The following is a 14,695-nucleotide window of genomic DNA, read 5'->3' on the forward strand; positions in this document are numbered from 1 at the left end:
TGCGGTCAGGGCCCCTAACGTTACAGAAACGTTAACTTTGGACCCTTCCGTCCACTTCCATTAGTTGACCAAACGGAAATGCTGACGAGGCACCCTTTAATTAATAAAAAAATTCATTTTCTAATTAAAAATACATAATAATTAAATTTAATTAATCAAAAATAAAAGACTTAATTCCACTTTGAAACTTTTTCCATAATTCATATCATAATCTTTGTCCAGAACTCATTATCATCATTTTTTTCAGCATTCATCACATTCATCACATCATCATTTCCAGAATTATTTTTTTGTTTTCCAAATCATGAAGCTTTGAAACCACCATCTCCTGAAGCTTTGAAACCACCATCTCCTACTCCTTCATCTTCATCATAAAGCTTTTCCAGAATATAATTTTTCTCTTCCAATTTTTTTTTGAACATTATCAAAATCATCTGATTTTTTATAATTTGATTATTTTTAGTTTACATCAAGAAAGTTATGGCTTCAAAATACATTTATATCTGCATCTCTATCATCATAAATTTATATAATCCGCGTTGCAAAGGCCACATAGCTGCAAGTAATTACAAAAACTGAGATCTGTCATATGTGTCATCTTAGTTTCAACCCCTGGTATGACCTTTTCTTCATGTTGAGATGTCCCTGCTCTTGGCTTTCAATGGCCTCAGCACTCAAGAATGCATTATCTGCTTTCTTGGGTCTAAATCACTCTTCTAATATACCATTAAGATGAAGGAGATTTCAACTTCTATTCCAAAAACATTATCTATACTCAGTCCAAAGATAGATTGCCAGTTCGAATGTCTCGCTGCTGACGGCTAATCCTCCTACCCAGTCGAGACGGGGATGAGTTCCAGTTATCTGGTTTTCCACTGAATGCATATGATTCAAGTTTCGGCTGAAACCATTTTCTCTTCCAAATTAACACAGCAAATCAATACCCCAATCCAACCAGAACCACCACCCCCACCCCAATCCCGAACCCCATCGCTTCGATCTGTGAACCCAGATCCAGAGCCACCCACCCACACCCAGCAAACCCGACAATCCATAAGCCCTCACCCACACCCAGTGAACCAATTGACCAAAACAGGAGAAAGAGAGAAGATAGAGTGGGAAGGGAGAAGAAGATCAGAACCAAACCCAAGGTTTGACCCAAAAATTGCAGAACTCTTGCTCTTTCTCTCGCTCACTCTTGCTCTCACTCGATCTTCTTCATCCCTTTCTCCCTCGCTCTTGCTCTCGCTGCTTGGCTTTGATCTTCCTCGATCTTCTTCAGGGTCGTGATGGGGTTTGGTCGCATGGGGAGAGAATGGTGGCATCAATGAAAATATTGTTGAAGATGAAGATTGTGCATTTGTTGAAGAAGAAGAAGCAATTGATATGAAATTGGGAATGGGTCAGATTGGATTAGGGTTCTTCAAATTGGGGTTAAATTAAGGTTGAAAGGGATTTAGGGTTAATTTACCAAAATTAAAAAAATTTATCATTATGTTTTAATATTTTTTATTAGAAAATGAATTTTTTTATTAATTAAAGGGTCCCACGTCAGCATTTCCGTTTGGTCAACTAACGGAAGTGGACGGAAGGGCCCAAAGTTAATGTTTCTGTAACGTTAGGGTCCCTGACCGCACATTTTAAACGCGGGGGGTGTCAATCGCACATTTTAAAAACATCAGGGGCTCAAAGTGGAATTAAGCCTATTTTTTTTCTGGTTGAGGACAAGAGGGAGCTGCTGCAGTATTGTAAAATTTGTCTACAAACCTCAATTTTAAATCTTTATGTCATAGAAATTATTCTTAAGTACAAACGTTAATTTTACTCTTGTTAGAAGATCATGACTTATTTTCTCTTGTTTGAAGTATTTTTTTATCTTTTACCTTAGGAACTAGTGTTAATTTTTTCATATGATCTTATATATAGTCATTTTATTTATGATTTTAACATGTTTGTATAAGTTTGACCTTCTAGGATTTAGCCATTTAAGTATATTTAATTCAATTAGTGATTTTCATAATTATTGTGGTTTTATGAATCTTATTTATATATGAGATAAACTTTTACAAGTTCACAAATTAAGTTTATGAGCATTCCATGAATTTACATAAGTCCCAACCATGAAATTATTCTATCTGAAGAAATGAGTTGGTGAAAAAATGAAAGGCGAGAAAGTAGAAACCGAAACGAGCTGTAAAAATTCTATTTTGCTCATGATGTTAGTTCTCCATTTTTATTTTGCTCGTGATGTTAGTTCTCTATTTTAACTTGTATTGTTTTCATATTTGCTTAGCTGCTAGTATGGTGCACTTGATTGAGAGTATCTTGTTATCTTAATTATTTGTTACAAATCATATCAAGAACTAATTGTAGTTATTTTGTATAGTGTTCCAAATCAGATCCCAAGTAAACGAACCAATTGTACTTTTAAATCAATCTAAATTCCCAGAACAAATGAGAAGATGTTCATAGCACCCATAGGCTATGTGTGGCACATGAGAGAGCCAAATATAATGTAACTTTTAAGATATGTAACCAATGAACCATTATGAAGTTTCATATGCAAATAACTAGAAAAAAATTAATTTTTTTTAACAAGTAATGGAGAGTTCAGAAAAAAAAAAGATGAAATATAGCTACTTAAAATTTGAAGGAAACCAGAAATTTGGGTGTTCCTCCAATCGTGAACAGTAGCCAATTAACATATAGGCACCGTGCAAAAGGTAGAATGTTTTGAGGTGAACAAACACCCGTGTCTGACTTTTGTGCCAATCATCATTCACAAATCAAAACATCAAAAATAATAATAAACTTGAAATGAAAAAAATTTGACCAAGAGATTGTGTCTTGAAACAATTGGAATTTGATTTCAAGGGTCTTGAACTGGTGTTTTCATATTGGCTCCAAGCGGCAGTCAGGTGGCTATTGAAAATAAGCCCCTGCTGCTGACTCGATTATGGAGCCTTTAAAGATGAGTATGTATGGATCTGATGAAATAAAATTATGAACCAACTTGCACAGAAACAAATAAAGCAGAAAATGAAGAGAAAATAAAATGAATAAGCTTTGGTGATGTGTGACCAGATACACAGCCTCTGTTTCCGAGTGAGTGCCAAGGCCAGCTTGATAAGATGGTGTTATATATATTTGCAGGGGAGAGGGTAAACCCTAATGTTGTTTTGGTGAGCAAATTACGAAAACACCATTCTACTATTCCAAATGGATTTGGGCCTGCTGCTTTTTGGCCCATCACTAGACTATTTATTTACTGCCTTGCTTTCCTTTTTTTCTAAACAAAAAATTTAAATGGTGTGAAAAGGATTATATATATTTTTTACAGAATATAAAAAAAATTCATTTTACATTTCTCTTTTCTCTTATTTTTCATACTACTAGTTTTTTACTAAATAATAACAAAATTCCTTTTGTAGTTTCGAGGTTCTTTTTTTTAATTGAAAATTGTTAGATTGATATCACTATGCGATCAAATAGCATTTACATCAATTAGAAAACTCTATGTGAGTTGTGAGGAGTACAGCGCGACAATAACATAATGCTATAGCAAAATCAACCCGACAACGATAAAATGAAACATTACAACATAAAGTATGTTTACTCACAAAATCAACCCAACAACATAAATAGAACAGAAAGAACATACACATAAAAAAATTCACTTCCATTAGATTTGATGTCAAAACTAAACCTTTGATTGTTTTTTCTTCATATATCTTTTTTTTTGCCAAAACCTTTGATTGTTTTTCCTTCATATATCTATTCATTCGTTTTTTTCCATAGTGCCTAATTTTTAGGAATGTCATTGATAGTGCAAGTGGCTCAGCTCTACCGAACTTGAGTGTGATGGAAATCAAAATCCAGGAGAATAGACAAGGGCAAAATGTAGTGGAAAGCTAGATGAGCCAAGAACGAAAATAAGTGATGGCGAAGAGAAAAAGGGTGAAAGATGGTGTGTGGAAAAAGAAACTAAAAGAAAAATAAAAACAGCTTATGGCAAGCCTGAAAGACATTTTTAGACGCTAGAGGTGCATGCACTCGTTCTATTCATATGTAGAAAGCAGGTTTTGATTGAAAAAAGAAAAATAAGCTTATAGCGATATTTTCATACTCCAATTTTTTTGCAAAAGAGATAACTATGGACATTATCATAGAATGAAGTATATGACACTTGTTTTGTGTCAAACTTAAAAACCAGCTTTTCACTCTTCCTTCAAATAAAGTAGAATAAAAAGTATGCCTAACAAAAAATGCCTCCATGATAGTTGGTGATCAACAACCGTTTTGTATACTTTCATAGTTTGCTTCAATTGCGCACGAAAACAGGAGTCCGGTATCTTAAGTCTTAACATATAGTTTGCTTCAATTGCGCACAAAAACAGGAGTCAGGAATCTTAACACTTAAATTCAACACATCTCAGCATGCAAACCTACATAGTAACATAGACCCCGAAGAAGAGAAGAAAAAACAAATAAAAACGCTGCAAAGCCATAAAGATGTCACTAAATCAGAAAATACTGCAGAACAGTCCATTCAGCACCCATAACAGCCTACAAAATTAACTAGGGGGTGATGATTTAGCAACACTACCCTGCTGAACAGCCTGTGCAGGTGCCCCATCATTGCTTCCACGAGTATTCCCACCTTCACCTGCATTACCATCACCAGAATATGCTGAGGGCGGAGGATAACCAGCACCATAGGCACTGCTGCCGTATGTTGGAGGAGCCTGAGCATAACCAGATTGACCACCTGGAGCACCATATGGCGGGGCACCATACCCTGGTTGCACAGCACCACCATAAGGTGGATGGGAAGGTGGATACCCACCAGTTTGACCATAGCCTCCTGTTGTGTTAGGTGACTGTGATTGTCCGTATACCGGTGGAGTACCACTTGGCTTCTGAGCCTGAGGGGGTCCATATCCAGCTCCATAACCAGACTGTACTTGAGGTGGATTGCCATAAGCTGCTTGGGAGGTTGGGGGCACCCCATAGCCTGACTGAGGAGCACCTTGTGGTGGATAATTAGCAGCATTTGGGCTAGGCTGTTGGCTGCTACCATAACCTTGCTGAGGTTGGACAGGCGGAACTTGGGCTGAATCCCCCTGGGATCCGTAGTTTGCAGTGTTGGCATCTGGTGCTGGGTTGCTTCCATAGGAGGGGGCTGAGCTATAACCTTGCTGCTGATCATATGATGGTGGTTGACCATACCCTGAATGTGGTGGCGCTTGATATGCACCATAGCCATCTTGAGCATAGCCCTGTCCAGGTTGGCTATAACCAGAGGAAGGTGGTTGACTGTAATTGTAAGCAGTTCCATCAGCTGGAGGTGCAGGAGCACCAGGATTTTGCTGTTGCTGTTGACCATAGTAATCATACCCAGCATGAGTAGACTGCTGGGGAGGTGCAGTGGAGTGGTCCCAATTGGTGGGATATCCACCGGACTGAGAAGGGTAGCCTGCATATGGTTGTTGAGGCATGTTATACTGAGGTGATGGACCAGAGTACGCTCCAGGCTGCACATAGCCATAACCAGGTTGTTGAGTCGGAGCTGCAGGAGGAGCCCAGCTAGAAGGTGTCCGAGCTTGGTAACCTTGCTGAGAATAACCACCAGACATGGATGGATTCCTAAGGCGATTCTGCAAAAAGAAAGATTGTAACCACAAATGAAAACAAGTGAACTCACCCAAGATGTGACAGTACATACAGCAACAGTGGCACAAACAAAGACAAAACATACATCACTTAAAAGATCAACATATAAATAACACAAGATGAAGGGCATATTTTACATTATCAGATACCATATAGGATCAGAAAGGTATTTAAAGGCCCACATACCGTACTGGTTCGAGATATAACTGAGTTACTCCAGCAGAAGCACACCCTTTTCCTATTTGAAATGAATTGGTAGAAAAGGAAAGCACAAACCATACAAGCAGACAAGTATATGATCTTTTTATTGCCTCAGCTATATAGTATCTCAAAATATGGGGTGCTTTATTCTAAGTTATATATTATAAATCATTCACAGTAATTCAACAAGCTAATAATTGAGAATAACATTAACACCATAAGTAGGAGCAATCATAAATCCAAAATAACAAAACGTCGAGCCAGCTTGTCTTTGCTCTAAATAGAAAAATGTCCTCCCAACCTTCCCTCCACCCGATCTAATAGATAAACCTTAAAGAAACATTGGATACAACAATATATAACCAACAACTACATGAACAAAAAGGAAATCCAGGGGTGGAAAGAGATGATGATAAAGATTTACATTTAAAAAAAAAGATCAAACAACATATCATAATAGTTGTTAAACGACGACCAGACTGAAGAGGCCATAAATAACAGGCAAGGGGAAAAATTTAGAGCTTCAATGGACTAAGTCTCAGGTTATTATAATAAATGTAAGTCCAGCATAAGACACAAGAACAAGATACTACTGTTTGAATACTGACCTGAAACAAGGTAAGCAGCATTGTCTAAAAGGAGGTCAACATGATTATTTATATACAGGCCAGTTATGACAAGGTATAGGCATTAATATGAGACTTCCCTCGAATAAATATCAAAACTGAGATTTAGAACCATACCATTGCATGCGGATGGAACACCAACAAAGTGATTCGATGTTAGTGTCACTAATGGTCCGATACAAACTAAGCCCTACAATAGTCTCAATAACAAGATCAGTCATAGGATACAACAGATAATAAGACTATGTTCTGAACAGTCTAATATCCCAATGAGTATCCACTTTGACTAAAAAACAATGGCATAAATAAGGTAACTTTGATATCCCCAAGAACCTAAAGCACAGCACAAGTCTAGGAGCAAAACTTAACCCTAGTTAAAAACACTCTGACCATAAGATTGGTATCTTTGATAACAGATTAATCCATCAAATTGTAAAATTAAAATACTGATCATCCTCCACATGTCAATTTTATAAAAACGTAAATACAGAGATACTCACCACAGCCTACAGATGTATTTAAATGTTAAGTAGGAGACTACAGACACACACAATATAGACTTGGCAATTAAGAAATAGGAAGGCCCTGGGAGTTTAAGTTAATTCTCATAAACTTAAAGATTACCCAAAATACTGATCAATGCATGGTCATTACTATATCCAGGTTGTGTAAACTAGATGCAGCAGAGAAAGGATACCAAACTATGCATTCTTCTGCATCTGATAAGAATAGAATAACAAAAAACTCAAAATAGATACCACTTGTTAGAGACAACAGCATCTTCTTAACAACAAAATTGGTATGTTCAAAGACCTAAAACCATCTTAACCAAAGTGAAAATTATGTTTTTAAACCTGCAATCAATTAACAATAACAATTATCACAGAAAAAATTAGACCTGAATTCAATATCATAATTACAGGAATAGTCAGGTTTTGTTTTAATTTTTAAAATTGCAACAAACTAATAAATACTGGGCAATCATTAGAGAATGGTATACATCTATCAATCAGCAAGAGAACACATTAATCTCATATCATAGATTCATACAGTTCAATCAAACTCAACCACCTAGCATAACAATTACAGGCATACTATAGAAACTACAAAGTGTACTTGAAAATCAAACTTTTAAACCAAACTAAACTTGGCACATGGCAAGCAAATACTGCTATAACCAAGACCAAATCCAGCAAGAAAGAGAAGGGTACTGAACATACATCACCGTTGATGACTGAATTAACCAATTGTTTTGCAGACTCAATTTGTTCAGAGTTCCCTTCAATTTTTAATGTTCTTTCCGTGGATGTGTCACCCGGTGGAAGATGAAGAGGAATCACCTGACGAAATATACCACACATCAGAAAGAATAATAACACATGGATATTTCACATGTCAATTAGAAGCAACCATAAAAATACCGTAAATTCACAAGAGAAATAACAACAAAAAGAGTTTAGCATTCATTATTCAAAGCACAAAGTAATGAAGACAACAATATTTAAGAGGAAAAACCTGAATTCTTGCTCCAGTCGACTGTTGCATACTCTTAATTGTTTCTCCTCCTTTACCAATAACAAGGCCAACCTAGAGACACAAGGGACAAACCGTCCCACCGAAAACAGATAAGAAAAACGATCATACATAAATGTCTTCGTAAACAACAACTCCTTCTGCCCACCTTGTTATTCGGGACCTTCATCACAAACTCATCAGCCCCAGCTTGTCCAGGGATTCTTCTAGTAACAATGCCAGAACCTCCAGATTCAGCCTGCCAAGAAAACATCACCACATTGACATAGCAAAATCATTCATTCAAAAAATACATAACACTAACCCACTACATACTACAATATTACATAACACACAAAAATTAAACCCTAAATAGACACACGCATCAGTATTGAAAATCCAAATAATTCACTGGGTCGGTGTAGCGGGTACCTCGGTGAGAACTTCATTAATGAGCTTCTCAGCATGGGCAATAGCCTCAGGAGTACCCATAAGCTCAACAGCCCTAGTTGAAGAATTCGGATCAGCATCCATGTCGCGAGTGACTTGGATTTTGGCACCAGACTGCGTCTGAAGGTACTTGATGGTTTCTCCACTTTTCCCAATGATAACACCCACCCTCCCATTCGGTATATCAATCTTCTTGCTCCCACCTTGATGCCCGTACGAAGGTGCAAACGAAGGCGCAGAGTACTGACTCTTCACATCTGCAACCACAACCAAACAATTCAATATATAAAGAAACAGTGAAGGTGGAGAGTGAAGAAAGAAAGAGTGAAACCCTAACCGTAGGAATCGTAGGGGCTTGGAGCGGCGCCGTTGTTGTCGACCTTAGGGCGTTTGGCGTCGAGGGGAGGAGCACCGCCGAGGAGGCGAGCGGCGACTTCTTGGGCTTTCTGTTTGGCGAGTTCGAAGTCGGAGATGGCGGGGGGAGGGACGTTGTTGTAGGAGGTAGGCGGGTCGGGTCCGTCGGAGAAGCCGGTGGTACGGGGCTTGTCGTCGTACTTGCGCTTCAAGGAGGGTGGGGTGGTGTCGCTGGCGACGGAGTATTGAGACTCGTCGGCCATGGTGGGGAAATTGGGAGTGAGAGGAAGAGGAGGAGGAAACCCTAGGTTGGATTACAGACACTGGATGAAGCGATTAGCTGAGGCTGCGTCACGTGTCTTGAGGGGTTTATATACTGGAAAAATAATAATCGATGAGATAATTCGGCCCACCATAAAGGGTGTGTTTGATTGTGAAAGGAATATTAATATTAAAGAAAAGAAAATGAGAGATCATAGGAGAAAGGAAAAAAAATGTAGTGAAAAGTAAGATGATTTTTTGTCACTTTCAAAAAAAAAATGATTTTTTGTTTTTTTTTTCTGTTAAATTGTTATCTCAATTTTGACTTAGGTGTGATGAAAGTCAAAAGTCTTATCTTTTTTTTTTTGAAGCTAATCAAAAGTCTTATTAAGATCGCAATTCCTAAGTGATGAACGCTTGACCTAATGGTTCAAACGGTCACTTTTAATCACTACGAAGTTGGCCTGTCATAGGACCGCGACCTGACTTTTCAAAGGTTTGTCATAGCCTGAACCGTTTGTTAAAAAGGCAAGGCTTTTTAAAATGCTTGATAAACTAAAAAACTATAAGTCTAGACTGTCAAAAAAATTCGTTTAACTTTTCTATTCTGACATGCTTACATAATATTTTGTTACAACTCCGAATATATTTTCTTTTGTGTAAAAACATATACCTTCTCTCTTTGAAAAAATGCCTATTAGCTTGCTGACCTATTAGTCAACGACTTATTAGTCCACTACACTGCTGACTTCTTTAAGAGGATATTTTCGATTAAATTGGCTTGTAAGTGTCCTAATAGATTAGGTCTGACCGTCTAAAATATCAAGTCGTAAAATTTAGTCTATGACGGGTCATAAACCAAACTTGAGCCGCAGAACTAAGCCTCGTTTGGAAAAACAGCTTCATTAAGCACTTATGGTCATAAGCGCTTATGACATAAACACTTATTCATAAGCTATTTTTGAAAATTTATTGAAATAAATTAAAAATAAGCTGTATATAAGCATAAGCTGTTTTTCACAAGCTATCCTAAGTTGCTTATGGAAATAAGCTGAAAATAGCTTATAGCAGGTCATAGGCCCAGTTTGAAAGAGCTTATTTGAGCTTATCTGACAGCATAAGCTCTTATGTCAGTGTTTGGGAGAGCTTATGCAAACAGCTTATGGTTTGCCATAAGCTATTTTCAGCTTATTTTCATAAGCTACTCAGAATAGCTTATGAAAAACAGCTTATGCTTATATACAACTTATTTTTAATTTATTTCAATAAATTTTTAAAAATAGCTTATGAATAAGCGCTTATGATATAAGCGTTTATGACCATAAACACTTAATTAAGATGTTTTTCCAAACGGGGTCATAAGCTGTTTGCATAAGCCCTCTCAAACACTAGCATAAGAGTTTATGTTGTCAGATAAGTTTAAATAAGCTCTTCCAAACTGGACAAGACAGATTTGGGTCGCGCTCACGATACCCTATATTCCAAGCTAGTGTGAGGCCACTATCAACAACAACCAACTTTGTATGGAAAACCCTCCTTTAGGCTATGTTTGGTTGGAGGGAGAGGAAAGGAAAGGGAAGGAAAACACGGAAGTTCACTCCTCGATTTCCGTGTTTTCCTTCCCTTTCCTTTCCTCTCCCTCCAACCAAACATAGCTTTAATCTCAACCATCAAATCCTTTTAATCTCAACCATCAAATACATATCTCACACTATGTAAAGGAACTAAGGAAGTGTTATGGTACCACCACCCATGATATAAGCCATCTTGTCTTCTACTCTCATTTCACCTTTTTCTTCCACGACCAAACGGGGACTATTGTGTCCAAAGAGAGTTAAGACCCTTCGAACCTTATTTAATCTGGGCCGTTGGTTACTACACTAAAACATATCCTACGGCCCACACACTTTCCTCCCTCTTCATTTGCTCTCTCACTCTCGTGCCAGATCTCATCTGAATGCAGAGAAAAATGGGGTCCACTCCCCGCGGCAATGGATCGGAGGAAGATATCACCGGCAACGGCGGCGCCGTCACGTCGTCAATAGATTTCGGCAAAGCAGAGGCGGTGGAGTACGTGCGTTCATTAACTGACGTCGGAGCAATGACGCGCCTCCTCCACGAGTGCATTGCTCACCAGCGAGCCCTCGACACGCAACTCGATGACCTCCTCTCCCAGCGCGCCGACCTCGACCGCCACCTCGTCCAGCTCCAGCGCTCCTCCGACGTCCTCGATATCGTCAAATCCGACTCCGATCACATGCTCTCCAATGTCTCCTCCACCTCCGACCTCGCCGACAGCGTCAGCCGCAAGGTTCGCGAACTCGACCTCGCACAATCGCGCGTCAGGTCCACGCTCCACCGCATCGACGCCGTCGTTGAGCGCGGAAACTGCCTCGACGGCGTCCTGCGAGCCCTCGACGAGGAGGATTACGAGTCCGCTGCTAGATACGTCCAGACGTTTCTCCAGATCGACGCGCAGTTCAAGGATTCCGGCTCCGATCAGATTCAGCGTGAGCGGTTGATGACTGCGAAGAAGCAGCTCGAAGGGATCGTGCGGAAGAAGCTCTCCTCCGCCGTGGATCAGCGCGATCACAACGCGATTCTGAGGTTTGTTCGTCTTTACACGCCTTTAGGTTTGGAAGAAGAGGGTTTGCAGGTTTATGTTGGGTATTTGAAGAAGGTGATTGGGATGAGGTCTAGGATGGAGTTTGAGCAATTGGTTGAGTCCATGGAGCATAGTAATAGTAATGTGAATTTCGTTTCGTGTTTAACCTCTTTGTTTAAGGACATTGTGTTGGCGATTGAAGAGAATAGTGAGATTTTGAGTGGTCTTTGTGGTGAGGATGGGATTGTGTATGCGATTTGCGAACTTCAGGAGGAGTGTGACTCGCGGGGTTCTGTGATCTTGAACAAGTACATGGAGTATAGGAAGTTGTCTAAGTTGTCATCTGAGATAAACGCGCGCAACAACACCATGCTCGCTGTTGGAGGAGGAACTGAAGGGCCTGACCCGAGAGAGGTTGAGATGTATTTGGAAGAGATACTTCAGCTTATGCAGCTCGGTGAGGACTACACTGAGTTCATGGTTTCGAAGATTAGAGGGCTTGCTTCTGTTGATCCTGAGTTGCTTCCTCGCGCAACCAAGGCCTTCAGGAGTGGTAGCTTTAGCAAGGTTGTGCAGGATGTGACTGGGTTTTACGTCATTCTTGAGGGATTTTTCATGGTGGAGAATGTGAGGAAGGCTATAGGGATTGACGAGCTCGTGCCTGACAGCCTTACCACTTCTATGGTGGATGATGTGTTCTATGTCTTGCAGAGTTGCTTGCGAAGGGCAATATCTACTTCGAATATCAATTCTGTTGTGGCGGTTTTGGGTGGTGCTAGCAGTTTGTTGGGCAATGAGTATCAAGAAGCCTTGCAACAGAAAATAAGAGAGCCAAACCTTGGTGCAAAGTTGTTTTTTGGTGGTGTCGGTGTGCAGAAGACTGGGACAGAAATTGCAACTGCTTTAAATAATATGGATGTTAGCAGTGAATATGCTCTGAAGCTAAAACATGAAATTGAGGAACAATGTGCTGAGGTAAGTGCTATAATATCTTAATAATACCACCTTACAGTTATTATACTTGACAATTATATTCATTAGATAGGCACGTGTGGTTGGTACGTCATCATTGCCTTATCCATGCTGTGTTCAGTGTTCTACTACAGGTTGATTTGAAATTCCTTGGGTTAGCATTAACCATAAAACAATGATTTTTAATTTTTATCAAAAATCATGATGAAATCAATAGAGCAAACAATTTTGGTAATCAATTGTATAGAGTTTCTGTGTCATTTAATATCTATAGGATTTAGTTTGAATCTGTACTTTGTAGTAACATGTGTTGGAGTATGATAATAATCTTGTCATTCTAGCCCGTATGTCCAAAAGTAAAATTTGTTGTCTGATATGTACAGATAAGGCTTTGATAAATCTAGAAAGACAGCAGTATAGAACATAACACAATTTCAAGATTCACATTTTGGCAACTTCAAAATTACAGATCAAAGATGCACCCCCCCCCCCCCCCTAATGTGTGATAAATATGGTCGAATTTGTATCAATTCTTTTCTGATATTATATAAATCTGTACACGGTTGATGATGGAAATGCCCTCATAGTATGCTCTAGAAATGGTGTATATACTTACCTGTTTGGTATACCTAGAAATGTCCCCATATTATTTAAAGTGTCAATTTTGAAAAACATTGGTAGTGATAATTATAAAATAAGTAGTTCTACATGTACTTACAGAAAACAAAGAACTGTGTTTTTTCAGTACCAATAGAGAATAATCACTGATAATCTTGAAGTCTTGATGGGAAGGATTATTTTTATTAGACGGTGGACGTATCTTTAATGCTGCAAGTCTGCAATAGACTTACATTAGCAAGTGTGTAGGTGGAACAGACTTGCAATTTTTTTGAATTCTTAATTTACATTTACATAGCTTTCTGTCTTTATGAGTCATAAACTGTACCTCATACTCTTATTGATGGTAGTTTAGTTTGGCTATTTAATATGTTTCATTTTAAAATTGCAGCAATAGCTGACTGAATTTCTTTGTACAGGTGTTTCCTGCACCAGCTGATCGAGAAAAGGTCAAATCTTGTTTGTCTGAGATGGGAGATTGCAGCATTGCTTTCAAGCAGGCTTTGAATGCTGGAATAGAACAACTTGTGGCTACCATTACACCACGAATACGGCCAGTATTAGACAGTGTAGGAACAATCAGTTATGAGCTTTCAGAGGCTGAGTATGCCGATAATGAGGTGAATGACCCTTGGGTTCAGAGACTTCTCCATGCTGTGGAGACAAATGTGGCTTGGCTGCAGCCACTAATGACTGTTAACAATTATGATACTTTTGTTCATTTGATTATCGACTTCATTGTGAAGAGACTTGAAGTCATCATGATGCAGAAAAGATTTAGCCAGCTTGGCGGTCTTCAGCTTGACAGAGATGCTCGAGCTCTGGTGAGCCATTTCAGTATCATGACGCAGAGAACTGTTAGAGACAAGTTTGCACGTCTTACTCAAATGGCAACAATTCTAAATTTAGAAAAGGTGTCTGAGATTCTAGATTTCTGGGGTGAGAACTCAGGTCCTATGACCTGGAGATTAACTCCAGCAGAGGTCAGGCGCGTATTGGGTCTGCGAGTTGATTTTAAACCAGAAGCAATTTCTGCTCTGAAGTTGTAATATCAGCTGCATGGTCTTCACATTCTTTTGTTTTATTCTATTTTTTAGTTTTTATCTTATATGTATCACATCTTCATTCTTATTGTCATTAGTTTTAGTGTTTGGGGTTAACATAAAGTTGTATTATGCTATTTTTGTTATACTAGCTTCAAAAGCAAAAGAATTCAGTGTAATCAGATTTGCCACCAAGATAGTCATTGAAGATCTTTATATGCATGGACCATCTTGTGTGAAACAATCATTGAAGATCTTTCTTGAGACTTACAATACACATTTCAAATCAATGAAGATCATTGTTTAATGAAGTTCATCCATAGCCTTTTACCTCCAAATCCTACTGCCACGCATTTTGTTGAAGAATATACCAATGTTGC

The 14,695-nt window shown here is 38.7% G+C and overlaps 2 protein-coding genes across 2 annotated transcripts; one reads left to right on the forward strand and one right to left on the reverse strand.

Moving 5' to 3' along the window:
- Window positions 1-4,353: 4,353 nt before the first annotated feature.
- LOC130720716 (uncharacterized) lies at window positions 4,354-9,168 on the reverse strand. Its single transcript, XM_057571402.1, has 6 exons — window positions 8,800-9,168; window positions 8,445-8,719; window positions 8,182-8,271; window positions 8,016-8,087; window positions 7,721-7,840; window positions 4,354-5,657 (listed from the first exon to the last, which is right to left on the reverse strand). The coding sequence occupies exons 1-6, from the start codon at window positions 9,077-9,079 to the stop codon at window positions 4,575-4,577; spliced, it is 1,920 nt and encodes a 639-aa protein (XP_057427385.1). The 5' UTR covers window positions 9,080-9,168; the 3' UTR covers window positions 4,354-4,574.
- A 1,656-nt stretch (window positions 9,169-10,824) lies between these two features.
- LOC130717614 (conserved oligomeric Golgi complex subunit 4) lies at window positions 10,825-14,626 on the forward strand. Its single transcript, XM_057567916.1, has 2 exons — window positions 10,825-12,657; window positions 13,692-14,626. The coding sequence occupies exons 1-2, from the start codon at window positions 11,035-11,037 to the stop codon at window positions 14,319-14,321; spliced, it is 2,253 nt and encodes a 750-aa protein (XP_057423899.1). The 5' UTR covers window positions 10,825-11,034; the 3' UTR covers window positions 14,322-14,626.
- The last annotated feature ends 69 nt before the right edge of the window (window positions 14,627-14,695 follow it).

This window comes from Lotus japonicus, chromosome 5 (assembly GCF_012489685.1).
Source record: "Lotus japonicus ecotype B-129 chromosome 5, LjGifu_v1.2".
In the NCBI taxonomy this organism is placed as follows: domain Eukaryota; kingdom Viridiplantae; phylum Streptophyta; class Magnoliopsida; order Fabales; family Fabaceae; genus Lotus; species Lotus japonicus.

Bases quoted from the DNA above. Each gene is read 5' to 3' on its own strand.
- LOC130720716 (XM_057571402.1), bottom strand. From the start codon at position 9,079: ATGGCCGACGAGTCTCAATACTCCGTCGCCAGCGACACCACCCCACCC. The intron at 7,841-8,015 runs GTTTTTCCTCTT...ATATTTCGTCAG, and splicing joins CGACTGGAGCAAGAATTCAG to GTGATTCCTCTTCATCTTCC. The intron at 5,658-7,720 runs GTATGTTCAGTA...TTCTTTTTGCAG, and splicing joins ATTCAGTCATCAACGGTGAT to AATCGCCTTAGGAATCCATC.
- LOC130717614 (XM_057567916.1), top strand. From the start codon at position 11,035: ATGCAGAGAAAAATGGGGTCCACTCCCCGCGGCAATGGATCGGAGGAA. The intron at 12,658-13,691 runs GTAAGTGCTATA...TTCTTTGTACAG, and splicing joins TTGAGGAACAATGTGCTGAG to GTGTTTCCTGCACCAGCTGA.